Source organism: Felis catus, chromosome B4 (genome assembly GCF_018350175.1).
Source record: "Felis catus isolate Fca126 chromosome B4, F.catus_Fca126_mat1.0, whole genome shotgun sequence".
NCBI lineage: Eukaryota > Metazoa > Chordata > Mammalia > Carnivora > Felidae > Felis > Felis catus.
In genome coordinates, this window is record NC_058374.1 from 21,256,226 (window position 1) to 21,271,324 (window position 15,099).

At 38.0% G+C, this 15,099-nt stretch overlaps 1 protein-coding gene and 1 long non-coding RNA gene across 5 annotated transcripts in view; one reads left to right on the forward strand and one right to left on the reverse strand.

Annotated features, from left to right (window-relative positions):
• The window catches only part of SPAG6 (sperm associated antigen 6), a 66,896-nt gene that overhangs the window by 10,763 nt on the left and 41,034 nt on the right, over positions 1-15,099 (forward strand). For 3 of the 4 annotated variants that reach the window (XM_003988147.5, XM_023256422.2, XM_019834047.3), the window contains exons 3-4: positions 9,527-9,693; positions 13,349-13,532. In XM_003988147.5, the coding sequence (XP_003988196.1) occupies positions 9,527-9,693; positions 13,349-13,532 (351 nt within the window). Of the gene's footprint in view, positions 1-5,641; positions 5,709-9,526; positions 9,694-13,348; positions 13,533-15,099 lie in introns of those variants that run through there. The other variant, XM_019834046.2, reaches the window with a different exon arrangement.
• Positions 4,853-5,674, reverse strand: LOC109501353. Its single transcript, XR_002159337.2, has 2 exons — positions 5,541-5,674; positions 4,853-5,356 (listed from the first exon to the last, which is right to left on the reverse strand). It is a non-coding gene; the product is annotated as an uncharacterized LOC109501353 (long non-coding RNA).

Below are 15,099 nucleotides of genomic sequence, written 5' to 3' on the forward strand. Positions count from 1 at the left end.
AAAGGGGATGGGGGATCCAAAAGGGGAGGGGACTCAAACCCACCAACTGTGAGATCATGACCTGAGCCACCCAGGCGCCCCTGAAATTTTATGATTTCTTAATCAAATGAAGGAATAGTAGTCAGTGGTATATAATCACAGAGACTGGGAGAAACCAAATCAAGGCCTGAAAATTCTTAGCTCTAAAAAAAAAAAAAAAAAAAAAAAATCAAGGGAGGAACTCTTCAATATTTTCAAGTAAAAAATGACCAGTGAAGGAAAATGAGAACATGTTATCAAATGCATCAGTGTGATGGAAATTGCTCGAGTAAAAATACAGTCATGTACATGTAATAACTTGCAGAAGTAAAAACATGTAAACTTGCGAAAATCAGGAAGTGTAATTAGACTTACTCTGTGATAGAGTAGGTAGTGCTTAGTGTAGTAAAGTTGTAGTGGAGTCAAGATCACAAGCGCTTCAATAAGGGTTAGTTGTATATTCAGACCTGTGCCAGGTAATTTGATAAATAGAAAAGAAGTATAAAACGAACTCTGCGACTCTTAAATATGAAGAACAAACAGAGGGTTGCTGGAGGGGTTGTGGGAGGGGGGATGGGCTAAATGGGTAAGGGACATTAAGGAATCTACTCCCGAAATCATTGTTGCACTATAAGCTAACTAACTTGGATGTAAAGAAATTAATAAAATAAGAGCTCTTGGTGTATGGCATTTAAAAATCTGATTGTGGGGGCGCCTGGGTGGCGCAGTCGGTTAAGCGTCCGACTTCAGCCAGGTCACGATCTCGCGGTTCGTGAGTTCGAGCCCCGCGTCGGGCTCTGGGCTGATGGCTCAGAGCCTGGAGCCTGTTTCCGATTCTGTGTCTCCCTCTCTCTCTGCCCCTCACCTGTTCATGCTCTGTCTCTCTCTGTCCCAAAAATAAATAAACATTGAAAAAAAAATTTAAAAAAAAAAAAAAAAAAAAAAATCTGATTGTGGAAATCCTAAAAAAGGAAAACAAACTGCTCTAGAGATGTTTATTATTTTATTGAGAAGATAAGACATTTATTCACATAAAACCAATGAGAGAACCATGGAACATGCTACATCAAGGACGGCTGCTGCGCTTTGCACAACTTTAGAAGTGCCTTTTATATCATGATTTATGTGACTGGCATCCCCTGGATTTGTGCAGTACACAGCCTGCCCAGCCATCCATGTTAGACCTTGGAATGATTCAGTGTCTTCATTCTCATTTATTTGCTTCCCTGCGTGTAAGTGGTATAAACAATAAGCTCTCCATGGCTTTCCATTTCACTTAGAATAACATCACAAAATCTTATTTTGATCTACAGCCAAATTTGACCTGGCCCCAATCAAGTTTTCCAGCTTTGTCTCTTGCCAGATCAGCCCTCCCACGCAACATTTCAGGCCAGTATGAATTTATCATGGCCTCTTCAACAGTCTGAGACAATCATGCATCCTTTGTCCAAGCCAGAAACTTGGAAGTATCACTGACTCCTCCCTCTTCTTCACAATAATCTGTCTGGTTAATATCTCTTTAGATATTAGGTATTAGATGATATCTCTTTAGATAGTCACTTTTCTCTCTCCCTTTGCCATTAGTATTCTTCAGGCTGTCTTCACATCTGGCCTAGACTCATACAGTAGCTTCCTAAGTGGTCTTCCTGCCTCCCATCTTGTCTCCTTTCATCCATTCTCCCCAGTGTGATTGGTGATCCTTCGTTACAAAGTACAAAAACACTGACGCTAATGTTCAGATTAAATTCAAAACAGTTAAAATAGTTTATTGGGCTCTTAAGTACTTTTGTCTCTGTTAATCTCTTAGGCCTCTTTTCCCAACCCTTTCTTTGCTCCCTCTTGTACTATAGTCATACTGCATTCCAAGTTTTGTCAACATATCAAACTCTTGGTTCTTTTTTAAATGTTTGTTTATTTTTGAGAGAGAGCAAGAGCAGGGGAGAGGCAGAGAGAGAGGGAGATACAGAATCCAAAGCAGGCTCCAGGTTCTGAGCTGTTAGCTCAGAGTCTGACTTGGGGCTCAAACCCACAAACATTGAGATCATGACCTGAGCTGAAATCGGACGCTTAACCGACTGGGCCACCAAGTGCCCCCTAACTCTCTTGGTTCTGAGCTTCATTTATATAGTTCCTTCTGTTTAGGAAACTCTCCAGTCCTTCCCTTCCCCACTCCCTCCAGTTATTTCAGCAATCTGTGATCTGCCTGAGAGCCTTCAGACCTCCATGTAGATGTCCCTTTCCTTGGGTTGCCTTCCTCAAGGCCAGGGTTAGATGCTCCACTGTATTTCTGCAGAGCACCCTCTATTTCTCTTAAAAAAATTTTTTTTTAAATGTATGTTTATTTTTGAGAGAGAGAGAGAGAGAGACAGAGTGTGAGCAGGAGAGGATCAGAGAGAGAGAGGGAAACACAGAAGCCAGAGCAGGCTCCAGGCTCTGAGCTATCAGCACAGAGCCCGATGTGGGGCTCGAACTCACGAACGGTGAGATCAGACCTGAGCCGAGGTCAGATGCTTAACCGACTGAGCCACCCAGGCTCCCCCTCTATTTCTTTTTTAGTTGCATATATCATAATGTTTTATTTGTTTACTTCTCATGACCCTTGTATCGCTTCCTTGAAGTCAAGGACAATTCTGTTTTCAATACCTTGCATGTTCTTTTTTTTTCTTTAATGTTTATTTTTGACAGAGAGAGAAAGAGACAGAGCATGAGTGGGGGAGGAGCAGAGAGAGATGGAGACACACAATCTGAAATAGGCTCCAGGCTCTGAGCTGTCAGCAGAGAGCCTGATGTGGGGCTTGAACTCATGAATCAGGAGATCACGACCTGAGCCAAAGTTGGAGGCTTAACCGACTGAGCCAGCCAGGCACCTCTCTTAATAGATATTTCTTGAACTAATGGTGAATAATCATTCATTCCATAGTAATTCTAAAACATATAGTAGAAAAGCTCAATCTTTGGGGCCACAGAACTTTAAATATTTCTTCACAATGAAAGGAATTGATTAATTAATGAGTCATATGCATGAATAATAATAACATGTTGATGAAAAACATGGTCAACATAGGGAATTGATTCCTTTTACACTTTTATTTATTAAGCATTTACTGGTGTTTATTCTATCCCAACTAATCTGTCTAGCACTTTAGAATCTTTGACCCATTTTAATTCTCACAACAACTTTATGAAGTAGTCCTGGAATTTGTCACCATTTTACATGAGGCAACTGAAACACAGAGATGTTCAGTAACCTTGCTGAGGACTGAGAAATGGCAGAGCCCAGATTTGAACCCAAACAATCTCCCTCTAGATACATACTTTTAACTACCTGGCTCGACATAGGCAGTCATGTAACAAGCAGAGCAAGAGAGTCCTATTTCTAAAGCATGAAGCTTCTTCTCCATTCTTACTGGACCCCAAACAGAATGCCCCAGTCAGATGGAAACATTGACAGTCTAAGGTGAATCCTTTACTGCGTATTCGTTAATTGCATGTAGAAATCACTTCTAAAACTTAAATGAACTATAGCAGCAGTTTCATAGTGAATGGTCATGTAGGAAGATGTTTTAGATTACTGTTGGAATTTAAATGTTTAAAGCTTTGTAAAATGTATGACGTTTAACATTTTGTGCTTATGGTAATTTTGAGTAAAGTTGGAAAGTAAAGAATATATATGGTAGAAATCATTTCACTTTAAGTCTAAAAAAACAAGGGCATCAAAGGACACCATCAAGAGAGTGAAGAGACAGTTCATAGAATGGGAGAAAATATTTACAAAGCACATATCTGATAAGAGATTAATATTCAGAATCTCTAAAGAACTCCGACAATTCAACAATAACAAAAAAATCCACTTAAAAATGGGTAAAAGGCTTACATAGGTTACATTTCTCCAAAGAAGACATACAAGTGGACAATAAGCACATGAAAAGATGCTCAACATCACTATTCATTTGGGAAATACAAATCAAACCACAGCAAGATACCATTTCATGTCCATTAGGATGGTTATTATAAACAACAACAACTACAAATATCAAGTGTTGGTGAGAATGTGGAAAACTGGAACTCTTTGTTGGTAGGAATATAAAATGGTGCATAGAAAGTTACCATGGAAAACAGTTGATAGTTCCTCAAAAAGTTAAACATAGAGTTACCACTTGGTCCAGCAACTGTACTTAGATAGATAGATAGATAGATAGATAGATAGATAGATATGTGTATATGTACAGAAATATACACATATATTTATATGTATGTGTACACACACACTACACACACACACATAAAAGAATTGAGAGCAGAGACTCAAATGGAAACTTGTGCATACACATTCATAGCAGCATTATTCAAATAACCAAAAGGTGGAAGCAACCCAAATGTCTGTCAACAGATGCACAGATAAACGAAATGAGGTCTATACATCCAATGGAATATTATCCAGTCTTAAAAAGGAAAGAAATTCCAAAACATGGTGAAACATGGCCGAACCTTGAAAGCACTATGCTATGTGAAAAAAGTCAGAAAAGGACAAATATTGTATGGTTCCACCTATATGAGATACCTAAAATAGGTCAAATAAGACACGGAAAGAAGAATAGAGGTTACCAGGAGCCTAGAGGTAGGGGGAAAGGGGAAGTTAGAGAGTGTTTGTTAGGGGATGATAAAAAGTTCTGGAAATGATAGTGCTGATGGTTGCACAACTGTACTTAATCAACACTTAATTGTACACCTAAGAATGGTTAAAATGATCAATTTTGTTATGTATATTTTACCACAATAAAAAAAATAAAATTTTTTAAAATTGAAAAGCAGCACAAAGAAGGTGAGAGGTAACTAGGGTAACCAGAAATCTTTACTAGGGCTTAACAATGGACCCAAAGGCCCGGTTTGCAGGTACTTGTTTTTAAAGGAACAAAGTTGGGATGTTAAATATCTTTATAAGGCACAGCAGATATGTATATACATTATATACATTTAATAATAGAATGGGATTTTTTTTTTTTTTTGTCTGACATTTCCGTCCCGGTTTACATCTGTAATTGGTGTGCAAAGTCAAAGTCATTAGGCCTGTGTTGTGTTAAAAGGAATTAAAAAAAAAAGCTGTGATTATTTTGAGTCTAGTTTACCATGTGCTCCCCTAGATTATTAGTTCCTTGAGAGGCGGAGCTGTCTTTGCTCATCTGTGTAATCCTAGCACTTGCCGGCGGTAAACCCTGGTCCATGTTTTGAACCAATGACTGTGGGCAGTCAGCAAAGTTGTCTTTGTTGTTGTTTTCGCATCACTGGATTTGCAATGTAGGTATTAGAAGCAATGTCTAATTGCTCAGACAGTATGGCCCTGGAACAAGAAAAATAGAAAAGAAACTCAAAGCGATGAAGTTGGGAGGGGAGGGATTGTAAAGATTTATCCTATAAATTTTAGAAACATTTCACACCGTTTAATCAGCTTTTATAGAGGAGACAGAATTGTTTTATAGAGATTAGAGTATAATATGTGAATTATTTTTAATATTAGATAGTACCTGTTGGCTCCTTCAGTAGAGACCTCAGGGAGGTCATTAGCTGTCACTAGAGACCTTGCTTATCAGAGATTGCAGCCATTATTCAAACTGCTGTAATTTATGCGTTCTAAATTTCCATGCATTCACTCACCAAGGACCAATCACCATGGATTCCTAATGGAAAGGAAGGTAAGGAAAATTTTCTTTTTATGTTGTATGTGCTTCTTTTCTCCTCCCTCCCTCCCTTGTTACCTCCTTCCTTAGGTCCTCTTGCATCACTATCTGTGTTTTTAGGACAGACCTGTGATTAGAATAACGAAGTTTCCATGCTCAACCTGCGTAAGGGATAAAAACATGTCCCTGGGGACTGATGATTATGAAGCACTAAGAGGCAATTCAAGGACTAGAAATTTGGGGCAATATTTTCTCTAACAAAAATGACCTTATTCAAACCAAGATATTTTAAACTTTTATAGGTGTATAGATGTAAAAATTTTCAAAAGTCCCATCGTGCTACTGTCTGAACCAAGGGATATAGGAAAAGAGTGATAGAGCAGAGGCATCCGCATAGAAGCCTAACTTGGATATTAAATACAGGGATAGAAGGAAAGGAATGGTGTGTCAGTTTACTGATTTTATTTTTCCTGGGCCAGCTGTGGTAGAAGGACGGAGGAGAAAATACACAAAGCAAACAATTCTTTTGAATATACGGGCGGCTGAAATACCTGTGGGGGTAAAATATTTTACTGCTAAAACTACAAACTGAAAATTTCTGAAATGGGGAAACTTCTGGTACAGTAGCTAAATACTATAATAATAAGCACAACTAAATTAAATATTATAGGCCCAGATAGATGAATTCATGCTTTAATTTCTCAACATAAAAGTTCAAAGTTCTCTAGATTTAATTCAAAATCTCTAGGATGAATAAGCCAGTATAGATTTTCCAATTATATTTCAAAAGACAATACGCCACTGCCTTCATATATATGTATATATATATATATATTCATATATATATATATATATATATATATATATATATATCCAAGGAGGAGGAAAAAAGGAAATAACCAGAATCATCAGGAAAAAAATAACATGAAACATAATTGTGATTCTTTTAAAACTATTCTAAAGCATACGCACACTTTATATTTTTTGGCCTTGTTACTGTATTTATCATGAAACCTCAAATATATGTTAACAAATTTAGCTCTTTTTTTTTTAGAGTATTGCCTTATTTTACTGAAAACCATGCATATTTGTTATTAAAAAATCAAGTTATATTCAACAACTACAACCAGCCCAATTTAAAAACGGGCACATGACTTGAATAGACATTTCAACAGAGAACAGGTACAATGACCAATGTAAGCGCATAAAAAGACACTCACCGTCATCAGTGCTAGGGAAATGAAAATCAAAACTGCACTGAGGCACGCTTCACACCTGTTAGGATGGCTATTATTTGAAAACAAAAAACAAAACAAGTATAGGTAAGGATGCAGAAAGAGTTGAATCCTTGTACTTTGCTGATGGGAATGTAAAGTGCTGTAGCTTCTGTGGAAAACGGCTTGGGAGTTCCTAGACAGTGGCGGTGATTACACTAAACTGCACACTAAAAATGGTTAAAATGGTAATTTTTATGTCATGTAGATTTTACCACAATTAAAAAACTAAAAAAAAAAAAAAAAAAGTAGGAAAGCAACTAACTACAAAGAAGAGGTCAGCAAATTGTTTTAAATCCAACTTTCTAGAAAGAACCCATGTTAGCATTTGGTAGTCCTAATACTTTTTCTGCACTTTAAACTTCTTGTTGTGAGATATTTCAGAAATCACCTCTATGGAAAGTATAAATTTTTTTAAATGAATGCTTATTAATTTTTGAGAGACAGAGACAGCATGAGCAGGGGGGAGGAGCAGAGAGAGAGGGAGGCACGGAATCCGAAGCAGGCTCCAGGCTCTGAGCGGTCAGCACAGAGCCCGCCGCGGGGCTCGAACTCACAACCCGAGAGATCATGACCTGAGCCGAAGTTGGACGCTTAACCGCCTGAGCCACCCAGGCACCCCTCTATAGAAAGCATAGCTAGTAGTATTAGCAACACCTATGAGCATCGACATGTTGATTTGTTGAACGTGAACTATGACCGAGGCATGAGTAGACGTGCTGTGTGCCTGCAAAGTTAACTAGCCTGAGTAGGACTCAAACTTGCAACTGTGGTCTCATCCAGGATGACCTCACCAAGCCACCCTAGCCAGAAAAGTGATCACGAAATGAAAGTGGAAACTGTGAAAAGTCACGGATCACATCATGACATGTATATGTGATCAGTGCCATTATTCTCTGCTTATGTTATTTGGTAGTACTATTTATCTTAATTTGGTCTAATCCTAAGTGTTATCATGAATGTTTTCCTTTTATTCTATTTCAAGTGTTTCTGGATATATATATAACATTATAAAAGAATATGGAGAATATTTGCTTTTCTAGATCACTGTGGTATGTTTTTAAAAGAAAAGATGTAATTAAAATCAAGTTAAGTCGCCTGCCGCTAATTAAGTAAAGTTTACAAAGTCAAGGGGCATTTTGTTCCAGTTTGAACTCTGTCATTACCTTTCTTGTAACCTTAGATGAAAACAGCTTCAGGGCGCCTGGGTGGCTCAGTCGGTTGAGCGTCTGACTTTCGGCTCAGGTCATGATCTCACAGTTCATGGGTCCGAGCCCCGCATCAGGCTCTGTGCTGACCTCTTGCTCAGAGCCTGGAGCCTGCTTCAGATTCTGTGTCTCCCTCTCTCTCTGCCCCTCCCCTGCTCACGCTTTGTCTCACTCCGTTTCTTAAAAATAAATAAATGTAAAAACAAATTAAAAATAAAAGAAAACGGCATCATTAAAGCCCAAATAGCAGTTACCTATTTTGGGTATTTTACAGTAAGGCAAAGGTAATATGAAGAGTTGGAATATCCAATCAGATGACCAAAATGCAATTATTTTTTATGTCTCTTTCTTCACCTCCTCAACTTTCAGTGCACATTTAGTCAGCAATTATCAATGAAGAAAGCCTGAATTTCTAACCTTGCTCCACCATTTATTAATTTTGTGATGATTTCTTAACCTTTCTCAGCCTTCATTTCCTCATCTGTAAAATAGACATACTAATAGGGCCAACTTCATAGACTTTTTATGAGAATTCAGTGAATGGAAACAAATCCTTAAAACAATGTGTGCATATAATAAGTGCTGGATAAATACAAGCTAACTTTTACTATGATTGCTGTGATGATGACATACGTACTGTGTATTCAACCCTAGAGTAAATATTATGAGAGCTAGTAATACAAAATACTTCCTTATCTCAAAGAATTTGTTTCTTTAGAGTAATATCAGAAATCTGAATTTGCATCCCCTCATGAGTGTGAGGCCCCAGCCAAGTGGTCCCCCTAGCTCTCCTGGCTCTGAGATAGATCCTGATAAAATTTCTGAAATACATTCGAGTTTAGCTGAAATCACAGAAAAGACCCAACAGTTGGAATGGGGGGGGGGGGGCGGAGGAAAACTACATAGAGATGAAAGGACATGAACTGAGCCCTAAAAGTTAGAATTTACGAAGGCTGGGGGACACCTATCCCCCCGCCCCTCCCCACCCCCCTACCATGTGCTAGGTAGGCATCAGACTACATACTCCACAGTCTTTCTCTCCATTCCTCATGACAGTCCTACTGGGTCACATAGCTACTGTTTGCCAAATCAGGGATTCAAACTCTTAACCTAAGTCCAAAGCCTTTCTTGTTTTGGTGCTGTGCTGCTGCTTTGATAATTAGAGGTTGTATTACTTTCTGTCTTGGCCAGTTAGAGGCCTCTAAATATCCCATTCGTTTTTAGTGAAAAGTTTTTGTGTGTTTTTACTGATTTTTTCCCCATAATTTTCTTATCTGCACAAATGCTGAATTGTATATTTGCCTTTTCATTTAACTTTTGCTGACTTCTGTTCTTTCATAACTTAACTCAGGTGTAATGTCTTTGCTGAGGCCTCTTCTTCTGGATGTGGTCCCAACAATTCAACAGACGGCTGCATTGGCTCTTGGGAGACTGGCTAATTATAATGGTGACCTAGCAGAAGCAGTCGTGAAGGGCGACATTCTTCCACAGCTTGTTTATTCATTGGCAGAACAGAATGTAAGACTTAAAAAAAATAAGTTATGCGTATTTTTTTTTTAGATTTAAAAGATCTGCTAGTTTGGGCCCAGTTGCAAGCTTGTGGGCATTAGAATTTTAGGACGTTAATATAACCTTCAATTCTTTGAACTGCACATAAATAATACCTTTAGGGTATTTTACTTTGGAAGTGATGGGCAGTTTTTCTCCCATCACTGTTAATATAAGAAAACAGATTACACAGTTTTTAAATGAATTGTATATAAGGCAGTATTTCTGTGTATGGGAGTCTTCAATTTGTAGGATCAGTCTTAGGTTCATGGCCCCCTAGGCAAATGGCAAGTTGTTTGCAGCAATCCTTACATGCAGATGAAGTGTCTAGTGTCCTAGTTAGTGGACACTGTAAGAGACAGCTTGGGAGCAGGGGGATAGAAGCATACAAAATGAAGGAGGATATGTGTAATGGAAGGTTTGATAAAGCATTTTATAGCAAGTATGCAAGCATGTCAGTCCTTTTCAGGGTCATCTACGAGTGCCACAGTGTTTTCCCTCCTATCTTGTTCTGTACTCTGCCACCTGATCATAGTTAAGGATCTTTCTATAGGTAGGGTCTTGGTATGTTTATTCCATTTTGTTAGTTTCTTATAACCTAAGGATATATATTTCTTTTTTTAAAGTTTATTTCTTTATTTTGAGAGACAGAGAGAGAGAGAGAGAGAGAGGGAAAGAACATGAGCAGGGGAGGGGCAGAGAGAGAGAGAGAGAGAGAGAGAGAGAGGAGAGAGAGAAAGAATCCCAAGCAGGCTCCGTGCTGTCAGTATAGAGCTTGATGCAGGGCTCTGAAATCAACCACTGTGAGATCATGACCTGAGCCAAAAATCCAGAGTCAGATGCTTAATGCACCGAGCCACCCAGGTGCCCCAGGACATATATTTCTTGACACATTTTTAAGATTCAATTCCTATTCGTATAACCGAAACAAACCATCCAATTTAAAGATGGGCAAAAGACTTGAACAGACATCTATCCAAAGAAGACATACCGTAGCCAGCCAACATGAAAGGATGCTCAGTAACAGGAGTCATTAGGAAATGGAAATTAGAACCACGGCAAGATGTCACTTTACCTATGAGGATGGCCATAAAAAAAAAAAGGAAAAGAACAGAACAAGTGTTAGTGAAGATTTGGAGAAACCGGAACCCTCGCACATCGCTGATAGGAGTGTAAAATGGTGCAGCTGTTATAGAAAGCAGTCAAGCAGTCAAGTTAAACCCAATTACCACATGAGCCAGCAATTCTACTCCTACTTAGATTTCCAAAAAAAAAAAAAATTGAAAACAGGTGTTCAAACAAAACTTGTACACAAATGTTTATAGCAGCGTTATTCACTAGAACAAAAGAATGACTAGATAAACAAAATGTTGTACATCCATATAATGGAATATTATCAGTCATAAAAAGGGATGAGGTATCGATACAGGCTACAACATGGATAAACCTTTGCTCTAAGAGAAGGAAGCCAGACACAGAAGGCTACGTATTGCATGACTCCGTTTATGGGAAATATCCAGAATATGCAAATGCGTAGAGACAGAAGCAGATTAGCAGTTGCCAGGGGCTGTGGGGACAGGGGAATGAGGAGTGGCTCCTTAACATGTATGAGATTTCTTGTTGGGCCGAGGAAAATATTCTGGAACTAGATGGTGATGTTTGCACAACACCGTGACTGTGCAAAATGCCACTGAGCTTTACACTTTAAAATGGTTCAGATGGCAAATAATATGTGTATTTTAGCACAATAAAAAAATAAATCCCAATTGTTCCCATTTTTGCCTTAGTTTCTAGAGGCTGGAGACTCATTTCCTGCTTGTCTTATCTCTACAAGGAGTCTCAGAAATTTTGTTTTTCCTACAGGAGTTCCTACTGTCATCAAACACTGTTAGACTTTGTTCTCCCTGGATTCTTGGCTCCTCCTTTTGGGGCAGGGTCTGTGTTTTGGTATCCCACAAAGAAGGTCCTCAGTAGAAGTTTTCTAGATGCGAATGAATGTGCACTAGCTGTAAAGCGACAAAAAAGTGCCAGGGCCGAGGTGAGGAGAAAGTGAGAATGTGAAGCAGTATTCACTTCGCCTACCAGTCCTTTAACTCACTTCTCCCAGGGTTTAATCTCTTCTTTATGAGGTACAAAGTCCTCTGGTGTTGCTTTTTTTTTTTTTTTTTTTTTTTTTTTTTAAGGCAATTCTTTTGGTGAGGAATGGGAGAGAGGAGAGAGGAATTTGGAGAAGCGGAAATTAGGAGAAGGGGGAAATGAGATCAGAAGGCGTGAATTATAGGCACTGTGGTTAGCAGGGACTATCGATGCCCTAATAAATCTATTAATTAAGTATAATGTATTATTTTATAATCGATAATCTATTTTACAATCAGTCACTGACATAAAGTTGGACTTTATAACACATTTTAATCTCTCTCTATGTTAACCTTTAAGAAACTAAAGAAAGATACGAAATCAAAACATCCTTATTAACATAGCATATTTCTTATATCATCAGCATAGGCCAATGTTTGAAAGATAATATGTTAAAATATACTTGGTATATTTTCTCTCTCTCCTATCATTTTTATTTTATCTTAATCTTTTAGCCTAAGTAAATAGCAGGCTTTCAAAACAGGTGCTGTAGTCACCTGGTCACTTTCAGTAGTCACCGTAAAGAAATAGAAACTTGGAATCCAAAACAGGGGATTACCTGGGTTCTATTCATAGAAGAAAGAGACCATTAACGTGTCATGCTAACCATGAGACAACAGTGAGTGTTACAGCCAAATGCTTCCTATACATTTACATTTTTTAGCTACATGAAGAAAAACGTTAGCCTTGTGTTTCAGTTTTATTTTATGATTTCTTAATCTGATAAAATTTTATATAGAAAATATTACAAATATGAAGCATTACTTAAAATTCACATAATACCAAGTCATTTGTATTTATCACTAAATATATATATATATATATATATATATATATATATATATATATATTTTTTTTTTTTTTTTTCTCAGAGATAAATCACACATCCTCTTGTTTGGCTAGTTTATTTACCAGGAAAAGTTTTAAAATGTATCACGAGTGTTTCACCTTTATGTTTATCTGATGATTGGTAAGTGCATCCCAGACCACGGTTGTTATTTCAGGATAACTTGGGACACCAGAAAGATTAGCTGAGGTCATGAAAGGCCTACCACGCTTAGAGACTGAGGGCAAGTAAAGGAAATGAATTTGTCAGCGGACATTTTTGTTGCGCATGCTAACAATCTAAGAGTTCCCCTGGGTCAAACAACTACTTTTCAGTGTAATGCAGATACAGAAAATCTCATCATTTTAGGCATTTGTAGGAAATACAATGTTTATGTTTTCTTTTATACAATTTCCAAATGCATGTTGCAGGATAAAACATTTGAAACGAAATTTAAGACTTAACGTTGTTTCAGTTTAGCACTGAACAAAAAGCAATCGGGGAACACCAAAAGAGTGACTTTGCCGGATGGTTTCTATCTGTTGTATTCAAAAGCTGTTGAGCTTTATTTAATGTCATCTTTACGTTGGTTTTCGTCTATTTTAACTTTTGGTGTAGTAAGCGCTTCATTCACTCGGAGTTTTGTCTGTTTTATCATCGTAGCGTTTTTACAAGAAAGCAGCCGCCTTTGTGCTGCGAGCAGTGGGGAAGCACTCTCCTCAACTAGCTCAGGCGATCGTGGATTGCGGAGCCCTGGACACACTGGTGATATGCCTGGAAGATTTTGACCCGGGAGTCAAGGAAGCTGCAGCCTGGGCACTGGGTTATATCGCAAGACATAATGCAGGTAACGGAGCATATTTGAAAACAGGATTACTAACAGTTCGATTTTTTTAGGGAAATCGGGTTTTGCAGTTTTAATGATGTTTCCATACATTATGGGAGATAGGTTTGGAATGACGGCCAAGTTGTTCAGATCATAAATTCGCGAAAAACCTACCCATTTCAGTCTTTACTTCAGTCAGCTGAAGAGCAGTGTGAGGATGGAAAGAGGGAGCAGGGAATGAGGAGAGTGAGAGATTGACAGATTCTCAAAGACCTTGGTAAATTGGTTCAGTGAAAAAATTTTAGTTTGTCATCCTTCAGGGGATTTTGGATCTTTACTCTCTCTGATGATAGGGGTGCTCCAAACTAGGCGGGGGACACATTGTGTGAATGAGTAATGTTGAAAAGATATGGACATGATAACTTTCTAGAACATATGTGTGTTGAGCCCATATTGGGCAGGAAGGAGGGGAAAGAGAAGTACTTTCTCTCATAAACTGACAGCTTAATGACATCATCAAGAAGGGGCCTGGACCTCTTGTGTGAAGTTTATGCTGACAGACCCGATGGGTGAAGATCATATGGGGAATAAAATTGCCCCCACCACTTTCCAGAAGATGCTAAATAATATGAACAAATAATACAACAAGAAAACACAGTCTGAAACATATGTAAAAATGACCAACTTCCCTAGTAGTCAGAGAACTGCATATTAAAACATCAATGAACATGTCTTTTCCCAGTTATTATTACTTAGGGAGGGGAAAAGAGTAAATCAGAATTACAGCCAAATGGTCAAGGGCACTGTGGCATTAGACAGGATCTACCATTTAGTTTCTGCATGACCTTGGACATGGCTTTTAAATTTTCTGAACCTTAACTTCCCCATCTGCAGAAGAGGGTACCTAAAAGTAGGTACTTCAGAGATCTGTTGTGAGCACAATGAGATAATATATGCAAAACACTTGGGCCAGTACTTGGCACATGGCAAATATTCAATAAATCTAAGATATTAGTATTAATGCTGAAGGTTGGAGGGGATATGATGGTTATGCCCTTGGTGGAGATACTACGAATTGTACAAACCTGTGCAAAGCAGTTTGGCAAGATTAATCTAAGCCACGAAAGAGTTTGTGGTTACTCTAAAAAGCCTGCTTTGGGAATTCATCCTAAGGAAGGAATTCCACAGAATGCAAAAGTTATATTCATGTTAATGTTATTGCAGTAGTATTTGTAATATCAAAAAACCTCAAATATTTGGCAGGGATTTAGTGGTTAAATTAGGGTCGTTTCCCTAATGGAATTTCCTTTGGCAAATTAAAAAAGGTAATTATGAATCCTACGTGGTAACATGGAAACATGATTGTAATGTAAAAAATATATAAAATTATGTACTGCAGTTATAATAATATAAAAGTAAGTTTTTATGTGGACATAAATTACAAAGAAATACACGTTTGGGTTACTAGGGTGATAGGATTCAAGGTACATTTTCTTTGTTTTCCAGATTTTTCAATGTGTATGCATGCATAAAATAATGGCTATCACTTATTGAGTAATTACTGTGTGCCCGACTCTGTGCAGTGTCC